This window comes from Drosophila melanogaster, chromosome 3R (genome assembly GCF_000001215.4).
Source record: "Drosophila melanogaster chromosome 3R".
NCBI lineage: Eukaryota > Metazoa > Arthropoda > Insecta > Diptera > Drosophilidae > Drosophila > Drosophila melanogaster.
The window spans coordinates 31,677,989-31,699,084 of record NT_033777.3 but is presented as its reverse complement, the minus strand read 5'-3'; the positions used below and the strand labels follow the sequence as shown (position 1 = coordinate 31,699,084).

The following is a 21,096-nucleotide window of genomic DNA, read 5'->3' as shown; positions in this document are numbered from 1 at the left end:
TTCCGAAGGATTGATCGCCGCTGCCGTCGGATGACATATTATTTAGCAAATTGAAAATATTTCTCAGTTGGCAATTCGCACGTTACAATTTCTCCGCGAGTCCCCGCCCACCGCCTTCCACCGCCTTTTTGCACCCTCTGAGCCCCCGAAGCGGAGCGAAAGGGATCGCGTTTATTGTTTTCTTTCATCTCGAGTTGCTTTTTCTGGGCTGGGCTGGGCCCGCTGCACACACATCGGAATGCAAATCAGAGGGGCATGGGGCTGGCTATAAAAGTATCCTCTGATACACACACACTCACTCGCGGCGAGAGCAACGCCAGAGAATAAATAACTTCGTCGAGATCCCCCTTCGCGGCATTCGACAGTGGATACACACGGCTGACTCTGACAGCGATCCTCGAGGTCTGGGCTCCGACTCCGAATTCGACTCCGTCCCGTCCCGTACCACCAGGTCCCGTCCCAGTCTCCGTCCAAGTACCCTGCACCCTGTGGCGGACCAATTGCACCAAGGCGGCACGTCCTCGCCTGGGTAGTGTGCTCCCTGCTATCCCTGCCATAACAGCCATTCCTGCTACCCTGCTCCGAGCTCCCTGCTTTCTACTCTTTATTCGCCCCGTTCCCGATCCCTTCCTGCAAGTGCTTGAGATTTCATGTGTGCATGCAATGGCCTTCTGCACTGAGAAAATATTTTACGCGTTTAACTTTACGCTTTCTAACATAATTTGGTGCCTTCGTGATTTTATAGCCAGTGTAGAACTTTTAAACTTTTTAGCCTCTTATATTACTCACTTATTAATTTGAACCGCTTTATTTTTGCAGTGCACCTACCCCACTCCTTGAAGCTCCCCCTATCGACGAGTCCCCGGCTGAGTGGCTTAAAGTGGCGCAACAGATAATGAAAGTCAACGTCTGTGCAAGGGTACAGGATACGCTGTTTGCTCACCTTCCCCTTTCCCACCGCACTCCATCCCCATCCCTCCTGGTCACGGATGCCTCTTCGAGTTTCTCTTTCTCTGCGATCTGTTTTCTTTGCCGCTGGTAAATACCGAAATACAGGGGGCCAGAGATACCAGACAAAGAGCAGGCTTTGTGCTCGGTTCCCGGAGGGGTGGCAGGCGGAGAAGGATGTGGATGGGGCACCATCTTCGTGCCTGCCTGTAATTTCCTACAATCCCCACCGTTTTCCCATTCGCCTGTAATTACACCCAAGTCCTGCCAGGGTACAGTCGGTCCTCAGCAAACATTACTCCGCCGCTTGACTTGAGTTATTTGCTTGTAATCCTCGGTCCAATAGCCACTAGCCAGGTGTTTGTGTCAACGTCCATGTCTATTTGAAGAGGATCTACGATCTTCGAGGAGAACGGAACGGCAACCCTCGAGACCTCGAAAAACATCAAATTGTATCTAAATTCGTCTGCGATTGATCCTTGCTTCGGGGCAAAGGACCAAATCGGAACGTGGGAAGAATGGAGTAACGAAAATGTGGACCCTTTTAGGGGAATGATTTTATGGTTTATACACGACGGGGCCGTATGAAAGAGTTGCGTTCCCAAGGATAACCGAGAACCGAAGTCAAGGGCCATTAAGCGGGGAGTCAGCCAAAGAAATCAAAATAAAAATTTAATTTCGAATTTGTTTCCCCCGCGAAACCTTTTTCACGACTTTGAGCAACAGATCATGGGAAATATTTCTCTGCTGGCCCGAAACCAGTTGATCGAGCCCTGTGATTGCTCAGTCCTAAAGTTTCGAGGGAGGGTGAAAGTCGCTCGCTTGACCGGCCAACTGTTGGCTGTCCTCGATTAGGGTCAGGATAATGGCCAGGATCCTGCGCGGCCAACAGCCACAGGTGCAAGGTCCTGTCACAGGCGTATTGTGGTAGGGGGTTGCGGCCATAGAGCGTGTAAATTATGCAACTTGTTGTGGGAAGCAGCTCACCAGGGCAACCGACTCGGCGTTTCACGCTAATTTCACGGATCTCATGGTCCTGGCTACCGGACTCACGCAACATACTCGGTTCACATGGGGTCACCAGTTGCCCAAACTGCTTTGTCACATCCGATCCCAAGGCGAAAGAGATGGAGATACATTTCCGGATTTGAGGGTCCCAAAAGGGCCAGCTCCACTACCGCCAGAGTGTCATTAGGCAAGTTACACTTGAACAAAAACTGTGAAATCTGAAGCAATTAGCAATTAGTATTTTAATGGGTTAAACGTATTTCATGTCTAACCTATAAGTAGATATGAAACTATTGTTATTAAACAGATTTCCAGTTGTGTTCTCCAATGCTAGACCCTATTTTTCTGAGTGCGATCCAATGACATTAGAATCTGTGGACGGTTGCCGTTGATTGTGGTTTGTGTGCGGAAGTTCCCACCAGTCGCTGATTATGACGCAACACAATTTTTGGGACAGTTGCAGGTGATTGGAGCTGGAAGTCGGTCCGCAGATCTGTTCGTTTTTGAGCTTGGGATGACGTTCGCATGGGACGCTAATTAAAAAGGAATTTCTTGGCTTCATGTCTCTGCTTTTTGTGGCTTTCAACCCGGCAACGGCAATTAGAAAAGAGGTAGGGGGTTAGACAGTCAGGAGAGTGCTAATTTAGTAATCACAAGTCAGTCGCCAGCTAAGCCAGCCTAGAACGTACAATATCTTTGGGAACCGGTTGAAAGGGGTCCTCAGAGGAGATAAGCTCAGCTTGGATTCGTGGGTCCATATCTGCTGCCACGCCCTTTTTCTCCCCTCTCTAACGGCGCAAAGGTGTGAAATTGTTGTTGCTCTTGATTGGATATCTTTTTTTTTTTTTTTTTAATTTTTTATTATTTATTGAATCTTCCCTTTGTGTTAAGAGACTAACAATAAGTGTTCAAATCTTAATCTAACTTAATTAACTTTCACTTAGTGATAGTTTTTTTTTTTTCATTAATGCCCTAATAAGTTTATTGCTGGGCTGGGAGGTCGTTGCGGTGCAGCCGGCTTTGACTGCATACTCGGATTAGTTTTCTTGCGAGGGGATTTGTATGGGTGGTCAGCTTTTCGTTATACTTCGTTTTTTTCTCAGCTATTACTTCGATTACTAATTTGATTTTTAGGTCTCTGTGTATGTTTTCGTTTCGAAGGTACCACGGCGCTCCAGTGATAATTCTCAGAATTCTTGACTGTGCTCGCTGAATAATGTCTATGTTACTTCTGGATGCGTTGCCCCACAGCTCGGAGCCATAAGTCCAGATAGGTTTTAAGACGGAGTTGTATAGAAGAGCTTTGAACTCCAGACTAAGTGGAGAGCGAGCATTTATGAGCCAGTGGAGGTTCCTTGCTTTAAGTTTAAGATGTTTCGATTTGGCTTCTATATGTTTGCGCCAAGTGAGCCGCCTGTCCAGATGAACTCCCAGATATGTTACCTCGTCGGCTTGTGGAATGCATATGTTATTCAAGACCAGTGGTGGGCATGTTTGTTTGTTTAAGGTAAAGGTAACCTGCTTGCATTTTTGAACATTTATTGAAATTCTCCAGTCGGCAAGCCATCGTTCTACAGATGTTAAGTGTCGGGATAGGAGTGCCGTGGCTTTTATTGGGCATTTCGAGCGACTGAGTATCGCGGTATCATCAGCGAACGTGGAGGTTGTTAGATTGTAGTCTATGGGGAAATCCGCCGTATACAGGGTGTATAAGATTGGACCCAGTACACTGCCTTGCGGCACTCCAGCTTCGATTGCGCAATCGCGTGAAGTGCTTGTATCGCATCTTATTGCAAACACTCTGTTATATAGGTATGACTTCAGTAGCTTATGTGTGTTTTGGGGCAACAGCTTGATTATTTTAAACAAAAGTCCATCGAGCCACACTCTGTCAAATGCCTGCGCGACGTCTAGAAAAATGGCTGTGCAGTATTCTCGATGTTCAAAAGCAGTACGAATTTCTGACGTGATTCGGTTGACCTGTTCGATGGTTCCATGTTTTTCTCTAAAGCCAAATTGATGTGTTGGAAGTGTGTTGTTTATTCTAAGATGAGGGCTAATCCGAAGGAGTAGCATTTTTTCAAACAGCTTTGAAAGACATGTTAGTAAGCTTATCGGTCTATATGATGATGGCTGCGTTTTATCTTTTCCTGGCTTTGGAATCATTACTATGGTCGACTTTTTCCATTTTTGAGGGAAGTATCCAAGCTTGGCGATTGCGTTGAACAACAGGCAGATGTGAAGAATAGCACACTTTGGGAGTTCAATGAGCATTCTTGGAGTTATTAGGTCGTAGCCAGGCGATTTTCTTGGGTTCAGTTGCTCTTTGATAACCTTTGCTAGTTCACATGGTCGGAATTCAAAGGGTTCTTGAGGATCTAGATTGGCTGCTATTAAAGGAGGGAGAATAAATGTGTTGGTAGAGGGATTTGGTCGGAATACATTTTGTAAATGGTCAGCGAAAGCACTGGCTCTTTCTTCATCACTTCGAAACCAGGTGCCAGAGGGACTTCGGAGTGGCATAATTGGCGCTATTGGAGTCTTTAGGTTTCTGTGAGCTCTCCAAAGAGGGTACTTAGTGCTGGTGGGAGAGAGTTGCTCGATATATGAACGTTGGCTGTTTTTTTCCTCTTGTTTGAGAGCATTGGTAAGCCTGCGTGTGGCTATCTTAAGCATGTGCTTAGTAATTGGTGATCTATTAGACTGCCAATCCCTTCGTAGGCGTCGTTTATCTAATACCAGCCGCTCGATTTCGCGATTAGTTTTGATGTAGTTTGGTTTTGCATACGTCACTGGCGGGGTTGAAGCCTTTGCAGCCGAAACTAAAATGTTTTCGAGAGTTTCCGTTGACTTGTCTATATCCTCCTTTGTAGATAATGCCGTCGTTAGTTCTATGTGTGAACAGACATACTTTTGATACCTTGGCCAGTTTGTTCTAAAATTTGTGAGTCTATACGGTGGGTCGACGATGTGGGGGCGAGTTAGCATATTTAGAAAAACAGGTGAGTGATCTGATGATAAATCTGCTAGTGCTTCGGCGGTGACCATGTTGCGGGGGACATGTTTAGTAATTGCAAAATCGATCAGGTCTGGGATTTTTCTTGGGTCTGCTGGCCAGTATGTAGGCTTACCCGGGGATACATAGTCTAGCTTGTTTTCTGGCTTCGTAAGCGCATTGTACAATTGCTTACCCTTTGGCGACACAAGTCGAGATCCCCAATGGGTGTGCTTGGCGTTATAGTCACCCGCTGCGATGAACCTGTCACCTAGTGTGTTAAAGAATTCCATGAATTGATCCTCAGAGATTGGAAAGCGCGGTGGGCAGTAGACTGCGGCTAGAGTCGTTGAACCATTGTTGAGTTGTAAGGCTATGGACGTAGATTGTAAGTAGTTTTTGTCAAAATTGTTTAAGTGGTGGTGTTTTATGCGATTTCTGATGAGTATTCCAGTGCCTCCATGAGCTTTACCATCTGGATGATTTGTACCATAGAACAAGTATCCTGGTATATGAAAATTGTTTTTATTTGTGAGGTGCGTTTCTGATAGTAGCATTACGTCGATGTTTTTTTCGTAAATGAACTGTGTGAGCTCTTGTGTATGCCGTGAAACGCCATTTGCGTTCCACAGAGATATCCGTAGGGAAGCCATTATGGGGATTTTGAAGATACAAGAAGTTGAATCAGGATATTTTGGTTTTTCATGAGCTCTTGCAAAGTATTTTGCATGAACGTCATGAAGTCTTTCATGCTTTGCTGTAGGGATAGCATCATAGCTTCGATGCCACTTTGTTGTGTTTGTTGGATGTTTGTCGGTGTATGTTCGGAATGAGCAGTTCTTGTCGGTGGGGCGGGCACTTCTAGTCCGGATTTTAGGGCGCTAGCGAAAGAAATTGTTGGAGTAGTGCTTGGGACAGTTAGGGGTGGTTGAAAAATCGGTTGCGGAGAGTAGAAATTGACTTTGTTGTATGTATGTGCTGTGGCAATACGTTTGTTTAGGCGGCTCTTCAATTCTTTGTACACCACACAGCCTCTGTAGTTTGCAGTATGTTTTTCCCCGCAGTTACTGCATTTCTTCACAGACTTATCGTCCTTGTTTTTGGGGCAGTTTGCGGTAGTATGAGGTTCGCTACAGACAACACATACGGACTTAAGGGTGCAGTATGCCTTGGTGTGGCCGTATTCTTGGCAATTAGTACATTGAACTGGATTGATACGTTTGTGCGGCTCCTCCACGGTGATCCTCCGATGTAGCAAGTACTGTAAATTGTATATTGGGTGCACTTCGTTTTTCTTTAGTGCCTGGAGCTCTGGTTCGAGTTCTATTTTGAATAGTGGCTGCGGAACTTTGTCTTTGTTTAAAATATTAATAGCTGTCTTTGCAGAAAAGTTTTTGGCCTTCAGAGCCTCAATTATCTCAGCTGGTGTCACTGTTGCTTCAATGCCCTTAAGTACTACCTGTAGCCCTTTGCAACTTTTTAATTGGTATGTGTAGTAGTTTTTACCAGCATCATTTAGGTATTTAGTCACTATACGGTGGTCTGCTTCTGTTTGGATCTGTAGTTTTATTTCATGAATATTTCCTTTTTTAAGTGGGATAATGTGGAACTTGCTGTCACCAATCAAAGCAACGAGTTTATTTACAAGTGCATTTGTACTTTGTTCTCGTATGAAAATTGGTGGAGGCCTGGTCTTTTTTGGTTCCCCTACCGTTTTTTCGTTGGGTTGTTCGGTCGCAGAATCAGCCAAGATAGCATATCGGTTTGAATTATTTACTGCAGAGTTTTCATTGCCGTTGTTGGTTCGATTGATTTTGGGTTGATTACCTGCCTTATTGTTTTGAGGGCTGAGCTTTCTCTTGATTTGGATGTAGCGATCCATGCCAGTCTGCACAGTCGAAATCGACTTCTGCTTTTGTTTTGATTCTTCTTTACGTGCATTATTGTTGTTGCAAACGGTCAGTGCTGCTGAATTATTTACAGCTGGCACAGCGATAATTAGTTGGGCCGCTGACGAAGTTGATGTTGTGGCAGTTGCCAGTGAGGTCACTGCACTCGTTATTGCAGTGTTACAGTTACCCGGGACGGTCGTTTGGCGCTGCGAGAGGAGCGGGGTAGGAGAGGCGGTCTCTTCGCTCCACGACTTGTGAGCCGAAGCAGGCAGAGAGGGAGAGCAAGAACGCGGTCTGTCGTTCGCTGAGGGCAAAAGTTTCGAGTTAGTTGAAGGTGAGGGTGCTCGATCACCGATTTGCGGTGAGACGAAAGAAAAGTATGCATTGTTGCGTTGTAAAGAGAGCCGGCGCTCGTCTTGTTCACATTGTCGCTGAGAACGTATGTCGTTTTGATTCATTGTTCTAAGTCCACATATAACAATTACCAGAACAATATGGAATAATTATTTATTTTAGTAAATAATTACTATAGTCAATAATTGTTAGTTGTGCAAACTGCACTTTACACTTTGTGTTTAACTTTCACTATACTGTTGTAGTTTTTAGAACTTGCTATTCGTAGCTTGAAAGAAACACGTCTCCACCCGAAGACTGTGATATCTGTGTTTCATCAGGTGGCACTGTGGCGATCACAGCTTGACGTCGTGAGATCACAATTGATCCTCCCCAAGCCAGTTGGGCAGAAATCAACGGTCCCATAGCCGAGGAGCGATCTTCAGCTTGGGCTCGGGTAAGTCGATAATTTAGAAATCTTTTGTCCGCCGGCTGTATAGACTCGGTTTTCCTGGGGAAAAGCTATATGTCTGCTGCGATCCCTTGTAAATAGTCATCATCAGGTGGTGGCTGACTTTTCTTCGTTATTCAGTCGCTCTTTTGTGTTTGCTTTTCTTGTGTGTGAAAAGTCATTTTTCCTGTACATCAATTAATGAGGGAAAACATTGTATGTTTGCAAGATGGGTTCCTTGGGGATCTTATCTTTCTGTTAGAGGGTATAGAGGGATCAGTGGTTAAATTATTTAATAAATTGTTACGATACGTTAAGTCTTGTGTTCGAAGGTATACAAATGTCGAAAAATGTCTTTTGAAAAGCTTTTACTACTTTGTTTTTCAGATGAGTATTTTTTGTCCACCTGGCGTGGATAACCAACATATGTTTATTCTCAGTAATATAAAAGCGGTATGTTTATTGGGGAGAAGTTCCTTTGGATTATCGACGTGTCGATGGGATAATCTTTAAGGCAGGACATTTAGGTCATTATCTCTCCAAAGATGGATCCCAAACGAATGGATCATTGCCAGGGACTTTTGTCTGCGGATTGTCCAAACCTCACTGTCTGAAGAGCTGACAAACGTTGGGCAAGCAAACAAGCATTAATATTTCCCAAAATGGGACGAGGGAATCCTAAACTAATTTACAACACGTGTAATCGCCGGAGGTCGCTGACCGAGCGCGTTCCCATTCTCTAGCCGTTCTCGTTCCTGTTCCAGGCCAAAGGCAAACATCTTTTCTAACCGCCTAGATTGACAATCGAGATTGAATCGCACACATGCACACGCTCGAACGCAAAGACACACAGATACGGGACGTATCTGTATCTGTATCTGTATCTGTATCTGTGGAGCGAGAACCAGCGGAGCGTGAAAAGGTAAGGAATCGCTGCCGAAGAGCCGCAAAGAATAAGAGGGAGAAAGGAGCCTACGGACAAATGGAGGCACGAAACGAAGTAAAACGAAACCTAAGGAATGGAATTGTAAATAGCAATAAGTACAGAAGACCGGGCGAGGGGTTCGCGGGGCTTCGACTAGGGATCCGGATCGGAATGGGGTAGCGTCATAAATAATATTGTTTACACAAATGGTTCACGGCGATGAGAGCGACTCCTGTTCGCTGGCCAAAACGAAGACCCATCCCGCCACGTCTTTTGGGCCTTTATTTTGGGTCAACGGATCTGTTTCGATGCGATCCTACGCACCCCAGCTAAAAATAGCCACGATGAGCTCAAGTCGTCTTGTTTACGAGAAAAGTGGTAAACACGAAAAAGTTTCATGCTCGCCAAGGAGGAGCAACCCAAATTCCAGCTAAGCCTAACGCATGTTTACAGAGAGGGGAAATTTGTTTTCTTCAGGATTACTATTACTATTCGATGACTACTTTTCTATAGAATATATCCAAACCTTTTAGTGCATACACATCGTACCAAATTACTTAACAGGAACTTCACCTGCTTCAGTATTTGATAATTTAACATTCAAGCTTTCCCACCTAGTAAGCGTAGTTCCACTGTATTTCATATAATAGCAGGTGTCGAATTCATTTAATCCTAAATACTTGTACATATATTTAGGATTCGAATATGTTTTTGGCGAGTGTAGGCATGCGGCTAGTGCGTGCCTTCGAGCTGGCTGAGAGGACCGACGGGGCGAAGGGGGCCAGGCGCTGTAAAAGGGGAGCAGGCTTTAAGCCAAAACAACAACAGGTAGAAATCAAATAGAAAACGGAATAGACGAGAGACAAGGCGAACGGAGGAAATAGCGAGGGCAGCGCAGCGGCAGAGCAGCGGCAGCATGACGAGCAGCAGGCACTCGCACAGATACCCGCACACACACGCGCCTAGACAGGCGAGCACACAAATGCCGAGACACCAACACATGGGCACACCCGAGCAAAGTAGAGAGGAGAGCTCGGTTTGCCTATGTGCCAAGGCACTTCGAGTTTCATTTTATGTTTTGACCCCTTTTAAGTTCAAGAACCCTTTTCCTCACAACATCGCAACACACATGCGCAGGGCCGCCCTCTCTCACTCGCTCTCGATCTCCAACGCCAACTGAGCGATCGTTGGAGAGTTTCGGGCTCGACTCTGCCCCACTCTGCTCTAACCAATACCAGGAAACTCAATAGCTCGGAGAGAGCCTGAGAGCCAACTCTCCAAGCGGAAAGCTCAGCTCAGTGGAGACTTGGGGAGCAGGGATTGTTATTGTTATGAGGTGGGATTTCCAAGTTGTTTTTTTTTCTTGGGCGCAACAAGTGTATTTCGACTTTTGATTTATGCCTGCGGACTCCGCTCTCGAAACAAGCGGTTCGCTCTGCACTGAGCGGAATTATTAATTGATTGATGAACACTAATTATGTTAATTGGTTAATGAAATGCAATGTGTCAAGCGCTGAGCTCGTGGCTCAATTGCGTCGGCTGAGGCGGAGCTCTTCCGTCCTTTCTTCGCCACAAAAAGCTTTTCCCTACAGTAGAAAAAAATAATTGTATTTCATACTAGTGGATTTGTAAGATTTATTGTACTTAAACCTTGACAACTACTGCGAAAAATCTTTTCCAGTTGAGCTTAAAGGAAATTTATTTGAACGTACTCTACATTTTCATGTATGTACTACAAAAAATTAATCATCCGCAACTTTATCAGACAGAGAGATTGATCAGAAGGATACATTTGAACAAATAAATATATTTATAAAAGTTTTCGGCCAACACATATGGCGTCTTTATTAACTAGTATCGTTCAGTTATGGGGGTTTTACTGTATCCCCCGCAGGTACTGCGGTTACGAATGAGTCACTCAGGAGAAAAAGCTCTTTGGATCTCTGTGGATCAAGTGCTTTTGGGGAAAGCGATCGCAAAGGGCGTTGTCTGCCCCTGGTGATCTCATTGCAACGGGGATATTTGGGTATGTAGACGCCCAGCTCGGTGTACAACTATCGCTGTATCTATTTTGAATAAGCAGTTACATCCTCCGCGCAAAAATTAAATGATATTAGACACCAACACCGCCAACAGCTGTCTAACAACCGTTCATGGTCATTGTGCCATAAATGGCAAACGAAACGAAATTGAAATTAAGCAAATGAGTGGGAAACCAGACGCTGAAGCAGCCAAGGAGAAGAACACCGAGGCAGCAGCAGCATCAAAAGCACGGCAGTACATCAGCAATCGCAACGTCGGAAAACGAGTTGATGAAGTCGAGGTCCAAAAGCCGAATCCAAATCCGAATCCACTAGACGAAGGCGGATGCGCACCTAGAAGTCAAATGAGGAACTCTAGCGGATGCTGTGCCTCTTCAGCTGGCCCAAAATCCAACAACTTCAGCGGCGTCGTTGATCAGCGCACAATGCACACTGGAAAATAAAATATTTCCGAATATATTACAATATTGCAAAATGAGCGCTTGTAATGTGTTTAAAATGTATCAAACCCACTTTTCATACTTGTATCTAGTTAAAGTTACAAGGAACTGCACTCTTGTTTCTTCCTGTGCACGGGCCAACCGTGAGTTAACCGCATTGGGTTGGCGGTTAGTGATGGCCCACATGTCCCACGCTTCCATTTACATACTCACACAGGCGCACGTATCAAATCCAAGCAGCTAACGGTAACTTTACGCAATCCCAAGACAAGAATGCAGCGGAAAGGAGAGAAATCGGAGAGATACGGCGAAAGAGCGACGGAGAAAGGGTTTCTTTCAAATCAACGGGTATCATAAAAATAAATAAAATACAAATGTGCGACGCTTTCAACATAAAGAGAAAGATACCGAAGGAAGGGGATTTTGGGGGGGGGGGGGCGTAAGGGGGTTTCGAAGGGAGGAGCGACGTGTAAGTGCGTGGGGGGAGGGTGCGGAGAAGCGGGACCAGGCGACGCATGTAAATGGCCGGCCATGTAAAGTTTACTTTCCACTTTTGGACGAAGCGTCAGGTGCGCCGCCTGCCAAACGGACAACGCTTTCGGTGCTTTGGGCGTGTGCCCATTTGTCGGAACCGCCATGCCACCCAACACACCTCCCCCCACCCACCAGGTTATATATGCACTCAGTCCCCAACGGGTTGCCTGCAGCAACTGCAACAGGTTCGTAAATAACCATCAAGTTGCGGGCGTAGCTGTGGGCCAAAGTCCTAAACGCGTCTCAGGTTTCAGGGCACCGATCCAAAGGCATACACTCAGAAAAAAAGGAATAAAAAAAACATAAATGCAAGCCAATATTAAAATATATTAATCGAGGTGGTACCATTATACTGGTGAGATAGGCTCATTTTGGATTGGCACTTTCTCGAACATTTTAAATCTTCCTGTCTTGGATTATTTTTTCCAGTGCTTGAACAGGTTGCGGCCTTAAAGGCAACAACAACCAGCCGTCATAACAGCCCAAGAAGAAAGCCCATCGTCCAAGTCGGTCTCAAAAATCCAGACTCGCTGCTCCACCGCCAGTCGTACGCATTTGAAGCGTTTTTACTGTTTACTGTTACGACTCTCGAAAGCGAAGATCGCCGCTCCTCACCTCTCCGCTGCTCCGCTCCTCCGCTCCCAGTTCAACGACCGAAAAACGGACAGACCCCCGAGCCCCCCGAGCACGTCGTCCCATTCCGGAGGCCCCTTCTGCGGCGTGGTTCTTCCTGACTGCCCTGCCTTTTCTTCTGGTTCGCCTGCTGGTTCGTCTAGCTTTCTATTGTCTGATGATCGCCCAAAAAGAAAGACAGACAAAAGTGCTCGTGGGTTTTAACCCTATGAAATGCTGGGAATGGGTATGGGAATGGAAATGGCAGTGGCCAGACCGTCTCTCTCACGCTCGCGCATTCCATACCCGAGGTACACATCTACGATGGCCAGGTCTCTGCGCTGCTGAGGATTAATAATGAGCCGATCTGTTGCCGAAAATGTCCAGAGAGCGTTATGCTGGAGATTCTGGGAGCGATGGTACGTCGGTCATTGACTTTCCGTTGTGGCCAAGGGTTAGACGCACTGTGTGGGATTCCTATAATATGATTAATGGCCTTCGCTCCTACGATCTGCGATGAGTTCCAAAGTCCTCAACGTTCAGGAGATCCATTAAAAGATGATCATGAGAGATCACTCTTAATTGCTGGTCAAGCGTTTTCTGTAACTAAGAAAAAATGCTTAGAATTCTACTCTATATGATTGTTGTTTTGTGCTACATTATTATAGGTCTCACTACATAGCATTTTCGATTTTCTCTTCAAAATCATCGATCATTTATTCTGATACTAATTCACTGAAAATCACATCAACTTCATTAGTATGCATGCAGTACAGCCTGCCATTAAAATCATCTACCCGGCCAATAAAATCACTTGACAAATTATGCAACAGGCTTGGAAAGCACAACCACCTGAGTGACGAATCATGGGAAAATGTCAACGGCGGCGGGAGAAATCCCAGGGGGTTGAGTTGTGGGTTTCACTGTAACAGGTTCACGCACAGTGCACCGCACAAATCCAGGCGGCTGTCGTAAATAAGCCACCGTAACGCCCTTGCCACGGAGAGCTCATTAAAATTCCATGTGAAAATTGCCATAAAATCTATTTTGATTTTCACTTCACCTGCGTTGCATGGGAGAAAAGTATTAGCAATAGAATTCACATGGAAAAGGATTGCTACGATTTTTAGGATTTAGGATATTATCACTATGATATAAACTATTTCTTTCTTTTGTGTATCTCCACCCTTGACTTCCAGTCCCGGTAAGCGGTTCCAAGAGCTTTAGGCTGCGAGATTTTCCAAGGGTCAATAGATCCGCCATAGGGATCCGTGAGCTGCGCATGGTGAGAGCCTCCCCCGACACGAAGCCCACCGGTAATTATTCACCCCTCGCATTCGCAGTCATGTGAAGGCATTTCCGCTCGCCTTTGTACCGTTCGCACTTCCGTGTCCCGCACCCAAAAGGCAATGGCAATTGTCAAACGCTCACCCTCGCCGCCGAGGATCGGACCGCTGACCCTCGCGTCCAAGTGTCCGGAAATGAGATGCAAATATTATGTGGGACTCGGCTCGGGTCGGTTGGGAGCGGATCCTTAGAGGCCACCCCCCTCACAGTTGAGTGGGCATGTTCAAGGAGGTGCGCCCACGAGGGTTGCTCATCTTTCCAACAAAGCATGCCGTGCAACATATGCACGAAGATCCCCGGCGGGAGGGTAAGAAAATTGTCTTGGCCTTCTGCACGTGCGTTTTCCACGGCAGCGAAAAGGGAAAATAAGGAAAACAATGAAAATAATGAAAATCGCACTGCTTGAGTGCGCTTGAAGCGCGTAATTTGGAACCCTAGATCATGTTTATCGCCTCTTAAGTATCTAGGCTGCCATTTAGTGGAAATTATGCAAAGTTGGGATGGTCTAGTCTAGATGCCGTTCTCCTATTAACAGGTGGAAGGTCTTCCTTTGCTCCTGGGAACGCAGTTGTGTATTTTATACATTTTCTTAATGGGAAAATATAAGCACTTTTTGGAAGAATAATAGGAGAATATATAGTTATGACCTTCTCTGCAGACTTTGTGTGAGCTAGAAAACGACGAAGGAAGTAGGTCATCTGAATCGTAATTGCAAGCATATGTATGTATCTCCCGACTCGCGACCCTGGATGTCTTTTTAGCTATGCGATTAAAAGATTTGTAAGCAAAATACTCAAGAAATATGGACAGAGCGGCCCCACAATTTATCATCCTCAGCCAGGCAGAGACTGCCAGAGATGTAACCCCCTGATCCCAGCTAGGCGCAAATCATCAGAAGTCGGGGTCACAGACCCATCGGGAACGGATTCAATTTCCAATCTGCCTCTATCTGCGTCCCTCTATCTCTTGTATGGGGGACAGAGTCGTCTTTGTCAAGGCGAAAGCGTGGAATTCTACATGTTGATGGAGGGAGCTGGAGGGGAGTGCTCCAAAGGAGATTTAACAAGATGATGGGTGACCGGAAAGAGCAAAGGGATGGCTACTTTCGCCATCTTGCTGGGTTTTTTTTTTGTGGGCCCTCTTTTTGTCGATATACAATTTCCAATTTCAACAATAGATCGCAACTGAAAAATCAAAGTCCTAGGCGCTTCCCTACCTTACCCAGTGCTGAAGGTTCAGATCCAATTAAAATCCTGGTAGAACCAAAAAAGTGCCCACTTCAGTCCATTCCAAGCGACTTTCTTTAGGGCCAAGTGCCATTCAGAACTTCCTTTCGCGTGCTTTCTCTTCTGATCTCATTTGATCACCATCCGGCTGACGAGTTCCACTCCCCTTTCATTCCGTAATGTCTGTGGTCCTTAAAGTCAAGTGCTCGTTTCCTTTCCTTTGCTTTCCCTTCGCTGAGTTTCGTTCTCTTAAGTTGCAAGTCTTCGAGAGGAGATGGTGCTGGCCGGGGTGCAGCACTGGCAGGAAATATTGAATTCATAATTATGTAGATAGGAGTTCTTGATATGCGCATATTTTTACGATGCACTGTTGCTTTTGGCTGCCACTAATTAGGGCGCGGCGCATCTTCTCAAGCGAGTCCAGCAGGGTGGACTGTCTGGAAGGAATGTTTAGCGACTTCCGAATATCCTAGCAGCCTGCACTCCCCGATACTCAAACTGCAACCACCCCTGGATGACAACACTTATGTAGTCAAACGATCACTTCACACTAGGCGAACACAAGAAGGAAGAAGACTCTACCGACGGTCCACTGAGATTCCACCACCATTACCATTTCCATTACCCCGCTTGTCAGGGTGATTGTAACGTCTGTCTGGCCGAGGGTTGCTAGACCATCTAATTATCATTTTTTAACGTTCAGGTGTCGCAGTCAAAGTCATCATCAGGTGTTCGCCCGTTGATGAATACGAGAGTTCCTTGCTCGTCTTCTGCGGCTTAAGGATTCTCGAGACGCACGACCGGTCTTCCTTTGTTTTGGCTTTGGCGATCAGGGTTCGGGGATCGGGGATCGGGCTCCGGTGTCACAGCTCCTTTTCGTTTTTGTTATTCCAGAGGGCACTAATGCATTGTGCTGCCTGTTCCTTTGTGCGATCGCTGAGTGGATGGATGGTTGGAATGGATTGGAATGGATCGCTGGTGCCTGAGGGACGGGCTTTGTTTGGCATTCACTTGTAACTGACTTTGGTTGGCTTTTCGAGGGCCATTTAGGGCAGGGCACACTGGCAAAAACTTAGGGGTGCTGTTTCACATAAAATAATGTACCTAGGAACGGTAATTCTCTATATATTATACTTTTGGTCACCGATTTTGCTCAGTGCTGGGCAGAGCAACCCTCGGATAGCGGAGTGCTTGTGCGGCATCCTGTTGCTTGCTGTTGCATGAAACAGGATGCCAACGAGCGTGTAATGCCCTGTTACCCCCGATCCTCCACCCCATCCCAAGGCCGCACCCTCCACCCCCGCGAATCGAAGGCAATCGAGTGCGTTCAACTGTTGCTGCTTGATTTCCAATTTGAATGCTTCGAAGGAAGCGATAATTGGATGGATATTGCTGTTGATTCCTCTTCCTGTTCGGCTGGGAACCAAAGCAATTTAATGGCATTTCAAACAGTCATTTCCCTGGGCGAAGTTGCACTTAACTCAAGGTTGCCAAGCCCCTAACAAAACACCCATTGCCGGCTTGCAAATGCGGCGCACAAAATACAAAACAGAAACGCGAAAAAGACCAAACAAATCAAAATCAATTTGTCAAGCGACACTTGCCACCGTAAATAAAAGTGGCCAGCAGCAGCACAAAAAGCGGCAACACCGCCGACCGCAACAGCAACTTCAGGCTTAAAAAAAAAGACATTCGAACGGCAATCAGAAATCAAAACAAAAACCGCTAAAATAACACAAAAAGAGCCACACACCGAATAAAATACAATCGAAACCCACAAAAAAGGCGCGCATGCGCAAAACGAGTTTTCGACTCGCAGAACAATTGAAGCTTTTTCAGCCGGCGAGCGACGAAAGCGTGGTTGGGTTGGATAGGAGTTGCCCCAACCAATCCCCGTTAATTGTTAGAGCGCACTTAGGACCACAAGGTGCCAGGGCGGGCGGCACACTGCCCAAAAAGTCGTACTCCTTGCACATTCAATACCCCTTCGAATCGAATTCTAAAGCCATTTGATCTAGAGCTCTGCAAGTAGAATTGCGTATGATTTATCATATTATAAAATTGATTTGGAAATGGAAGATACTGTTTTTCCTGTGTACAAGTGAGTCAGGGCTGTGCGATCGATCGACAATTGAAATGGACAACCGGAGCTGGACAGGATCCGCTGGCCACGGAAAGGGGATCTGGGGCAGGGGGCACATGCAAATTGCTGTAAGCCGCCGCGACAACTTCATTTGTTCAACGGAGCTCTGGTGGGCAACGGAAACGCAACCGTTGGCCAGAAAGGGGGCCGTCGAGTGGGCTGGGGAGTGGCCGGCAGTTGGCATCGGAGTGGGGACGGGGATGGGAGTGTGGATGGGAGTTGATGCACGTCGTCTGCCCAATTGAGGTTAAGTAATGCAGTCAAATGCGTGAAAAATGGCCAGGCAACAAGCAACAGCCGAAGCCGGCAAAAGTTCGGAGTAACTGGGCGGGGTTCCAGGATGGACTGAGCACCGGAGTCCCAGAGAGGCGACCTGCACGTAGGACTCGGTGCGTGACGGCAACTTAAAAAGAACGCACGTCGTCAAACGATGTTGTCACCACCATGCGATCATCATTACCATCACCGTCGTCGTGGTCTTCGGAAACCTGATCCGCGATTAGCATGCAGGCATTCCTGCGATTGATTTTTGTGGGTCACCAATGCGAATATTGAAGTGCGCCTGCCGGTCCGTTGCTCATTTGTTGGCAGACTGCAGTTACCCAATTGGTAAACCGGGTCAGGATGGTTTTTGCCAATCAACAAATAAATACCTTCTAATCTTTTATAACAGTCCTATACTCTATAACGACTGTATTAACCCCAATTCAAAACCCACCTGAGAATTCATCCCAAACTCTGCCCATGCCAATGATGTTACCCTTGCCACGGATCATTGAGTGCACCTGACCCCTACGTGCAAGTCGAGCTGCGAATCAAGCTCGGACTTCGGGCTGTGTAATTAATTTGGAATTGGCACCTAGTTTGACACTCGGGGCTGACACCACGACACCAGCCCCCAGCAGTTCGAAATGAACAGAAGTCCACAACTCCTCCGCCGCCTCCGCCTCCTCCTTTCTTCAATCACCATCCCGCAGCTTCCACTCCTCGGGCTCGCAAACAGGTTGCCATTGGCAGCAAACATTTGCTGTTGCCGTTTGCTCTTTGCGCGCGGCTTCTAATCCGTTTGGAATTTCAGACACGCCAAAGTGGCGCACCGGCTGTTTTAACCGAGCGAAGCATGCCACAATCACACTGTGAAAAAATCTAAATAACTTTGAAAAGCAGCCACTTTTTGATTACTTTAAAATTCTGGTAATATGGGTAACACATATTGTAATATGATTTTACCGACTGTAAGTACAAATTACCCACTTAAAACAGACAAAATGCTTAAGTGATCGTTTTTCCCAGTGCACGGATCAGGCTGCAGGCACAGGCTGCCTAGCCAGTTTGGATTTCTGACCGGCTGAGTGGATGCCTGGTGTCTGCTGTTGGCAAAATGTCAAGTGTCTGCCGCGGAAATGAGGCCGTTGTGGCAGCTAGACTCCGCGGATAAAGTCCAAGTAGAAGTTGCCACACGTACTTGCAGTGCAACTCGAGGAACTCGCTAAAGTTGACATCTTATTTGGCGAAGGATTCTTCAAATGTGCAATTTATTGAGCAACCAATATAAACAAACCACATTGGATTGGACTTTTAAATAAATTAATTAAAAACTGTGTTTGATAGTTCAATAAATGAGCTCTACTTGGCCTTTAAAGTTACATTATTTGACAACCGATTCAGTACACGAATATTATGTATACGCCATGTACACAACTATATGACCACATATTACTCTTAAAGATTTTAATCTTCATTTAGCGCTATGCGCCTGTATGTATGTATATGCACAAAAATCATTTTCTTTCATCAGTCAAGCGTCGCACATTGGATTTGATGAAGGAGCTGAAATCTCCCGATCTTCCGAGCACACGCCATGCGAAATAATAACAGACCCCTCGTCATGGATCGGCCGCCCAATCACTTGATCACATGTTATGCAATCCCGAAGAGAGGGAAAAATATAATGATAACCGTACGGCAGAGCAGGCGAGTAAAAATGCATTTTCACGCAGCCTGATGGAGGCGAAGTGAAATGAACCGAAGATAAATACACTGGAAAGAATAATAAAGTTTCAAATTCAAATAGTTGATGTACTGGAGGAAAAACTAAATTAACAAAAATCTAGAGTTTTTTTTCGTGTGACCAGCGATTGCCACTGCCAGTTTTTACTGAACACATGCTAGTCCCAACTCCCCTCCCAAAAAGCCCCAATTCCCCATCTCATCCCGAACACACGGAATTGCATGCCGAATTCCCGAAGCGAAGTCAGACGGCCAACCAGTTTCACTTGCGAAAGCAACCAGCTTCCATTTCCATTTCATTCGAGAGTTGACCGCGCTCAATCGCGTTTCGGGCCAATTAGCGCAACGATCAGAAGTAAATCCTCGGCGCAGTCGACTACGATGAAGGAGGCCAACTTGGAGGATCAGTATGCCAGTTTTCCGGAGATCAGGCGACCGGAGGTGCTGAAATTTCTGGACTGGATCCACGCGCAGCCGCACATCTCGGATAGGTTTTCCGAGGGCGAGGCACTGCACTTCTTTCACGCCTGCCGCTACAGCATGGAGGTGGCCAAGCAGGTCCTGGACACCAATCTCACGGCCCGCACCCACCTGGAGGAGTTCTTCGTGAACCTCGATTGCGAGCGGCCCGAGATCAGGCGCGCCATGCGAACAGTGTGGGTATTATTCAGGCCAAGCCTTTCTTTAAATTCCGTCAATTGTGCGTTTACCCAATATGATTTCCTTATATGTGGACAGCTCTATTGTTCCCCTGCCAGGAGCCACTCCCGAAGGATACCGGGTGATTCTCGCCAAGCTTGATGACCTGAATACCTCAAATTATAATTTTGCAGATGTCATGAAGCTGTGAGTACGAACATGTAATTTTAGTGGATCAAGGAAGAAGATTCTCTTAATATCGTCACCAAACTAAGAAAATCCTGATAGACCCTCCCAAGTAAAATAGCTATAGACAGTTCGCAAACATTTGTTTAATTCAACTACATCTTAATAGCTGTCAGTTATTGTTGTGTGATTTGCACGTCATTTGTGGCGTGATTATGACAAGCGTGCGGAGCATGAAGAGATTAAAGGTCCGATCTGAACCCTCAAACTTAGTGCACCGAAAAGCACGGAAATACATACTGGGTTGCTAAGTGTCGCCTCCGTACACAGCTTACTTACAAATCACCCACCAATCATTAAAATCTGCTGCATAATGGCAGTCAATTAAGAGTTAACAATTAAGCAGCCTTGAGAGACAAGGGTGTAGTTCAGGGGTTGCATCAGTGGATACACTCCTGCCTTGGAATGCTTGGTCTCGATTTTGAACACCTTTGCTCTTCACTTCCAGCTATTGCATGGTGTTTGACTTTTGGATGTATGAAGATGGCATTCAGCCGGGACACGTTATTGTAATCGATCTGAAAAACACTTCCTTGGGGCATGTAGCCCGCATTGGACTCTTGCAAATGAAGAAGTTCCTTTACTACCTGCAGGTAGGTAGTAGGCCAAGCTACGTTTCGCTACGTTTGACCAACCATTCAATTTTCAGGAAGCGGCTGCCATCCGGTTGATAGGCTTTCACTTCATCAACATTGTACCGTTCATGGACAAGATTCTTGCGCTGATGACTCCGTTTATGAAAAAGGAACTGACCACTGTGCTCCATATGCACAGTGACCTAAAGGAATTCTACAAGTTTGTGCCCCAGGAAATGCTTCCCAAGGAATATGGTGGTCAACTGGAGGAGGCAAACGTGGCGAAAGGTCGGTGTCCATCTAAATATGAGAAAATTACTTAAGCAATTGTTCGCAGAGATTTACTATAAGAAGTTGCTGGACAATCGAAAGGAAATGATCGAGTTTGAGACTCGCCACCAGGTGAACGAGAAATTGCGACCCGGCAAGGCCAAGAATGCATCCGACTTATTCGGGATTGAGGGAAACTTCAAGAAGTTGGATATCGATTAGGGCAAGGGCTCTACATTATTTTAGAAAATTGTTTTCTTTTACTGGTGTTTGATGACATAATTAAAGCGGACCGGATTCGCAAATTTTGCTATTTACTCGCGGCTGACTTACGTTTATATTTTGCATAGCATGCTTTCGGGCTGGAGCTGCCTTTAGTTGCTGTTTTAGTTGACACTGTTTCGCTTTGGAATCTGGAAAACTTATCTGTTCATTTTCGAGTCTAATTATAAACTACATG

The 21,096-nt window shown here is 46.0% G+C and overlaps 1 protein-coding gene and 3 long non-coding RNA genes across 4 annotated transcripts, besides 1 other annotated feature; all 4 read left to right on the top strand.

The window, feature by feature from the left end:
- Positions 1-2,791: 2,791 nt before the first annotated feature.
- Positions 2,792-7,499: a mobile genetic element.
- A 1,707-nt stretch (positions 7,500-9,206) lies between these two features.
- Positions 9,207-9,957, top strand: lncRNA:CR45565 (long non-coding RNA:CR45565). Its single transcript, NR_125310.1, has one exon. It is a non-coding gene; the product is annotated as a long non-coding RNA:CR45565 (long non-coding RNA).
- A 601-nt stretch (positions 9,958-10,558) lies between these two features.
- On the top strand, positions 10,559-11,107 carry lncRNA:CR45564 (long non-coding RNA:CR45564). The gene is made up of 2 exons (NR_125309.1): positions 10,559-10,578; positions 10,636-11,107. It is a non-coding gene; the product is annotated as a long non-coding RNA:CR45564 (long non-coding RNA).
- A 6,958-nt stretch (positions 11,108-18,065) lies between these two features.
- On the top strand, positions 18,066-18,489 carry lncRNA:CR44091 (long non-coding RNA:CR44091). Its single transcript, NR_074070.1, has 2 exons — positions 18,066-18,131; positions 18,190-18,489. It is a non-coding gene; the product is annotated as a long non-coding RNA:CR44091 (long non-coding RNA).
- A 715-nt stretch (positions 18,490-19,204) lies between these two features.
- On the top strand, positions 19,205-20,938 carry CG11550 (uncharacterized protein). Its single transcript, NM_143625.2, has 5 exons — positions 19,205-19,562; positions 19,645-19,752; positions 20,240-20,384; positions 20,441-20,654; positions 20,704-20,938. The coding sequence occupies exons 1-5, from the start codon at positions 19,288-19,290 to the stop codon at positions 20,856-20,858; spliced, it is 897 nt and encodes a 298-aa protein (NP_651882.1). The 5' UTR covers positions 19,205-19,287; the 3' UTR covers positions 20,859-20,938.
- The last annotated feature ends 158 nt before the right edge of the window (positions 20,939-21,096 follow it).

Coding starts and splice junctions, on each gene's coding strand:
- CG11550 (NM_143625.2), top strand. CDS start 19,288: ATGAAGGAGGCCAACTTGGAGGATCAGTATGCCAGTTTTCCGGAGATC. Junction 19,753..20,239: donor TTTGCAGATGTCATGAAGCT/GTGAGTACGAAC, acceptor CTTCACTTCCAG/CTATTGCATGGTGTTTGACT. Junction 20,385..20,440: donor AGTTCCTTTACTACCTGCAG/GTAGGTAGTAGG, acceptor TTCAATTTTCAG/GAAGCGGCTGCCATCCGGTT.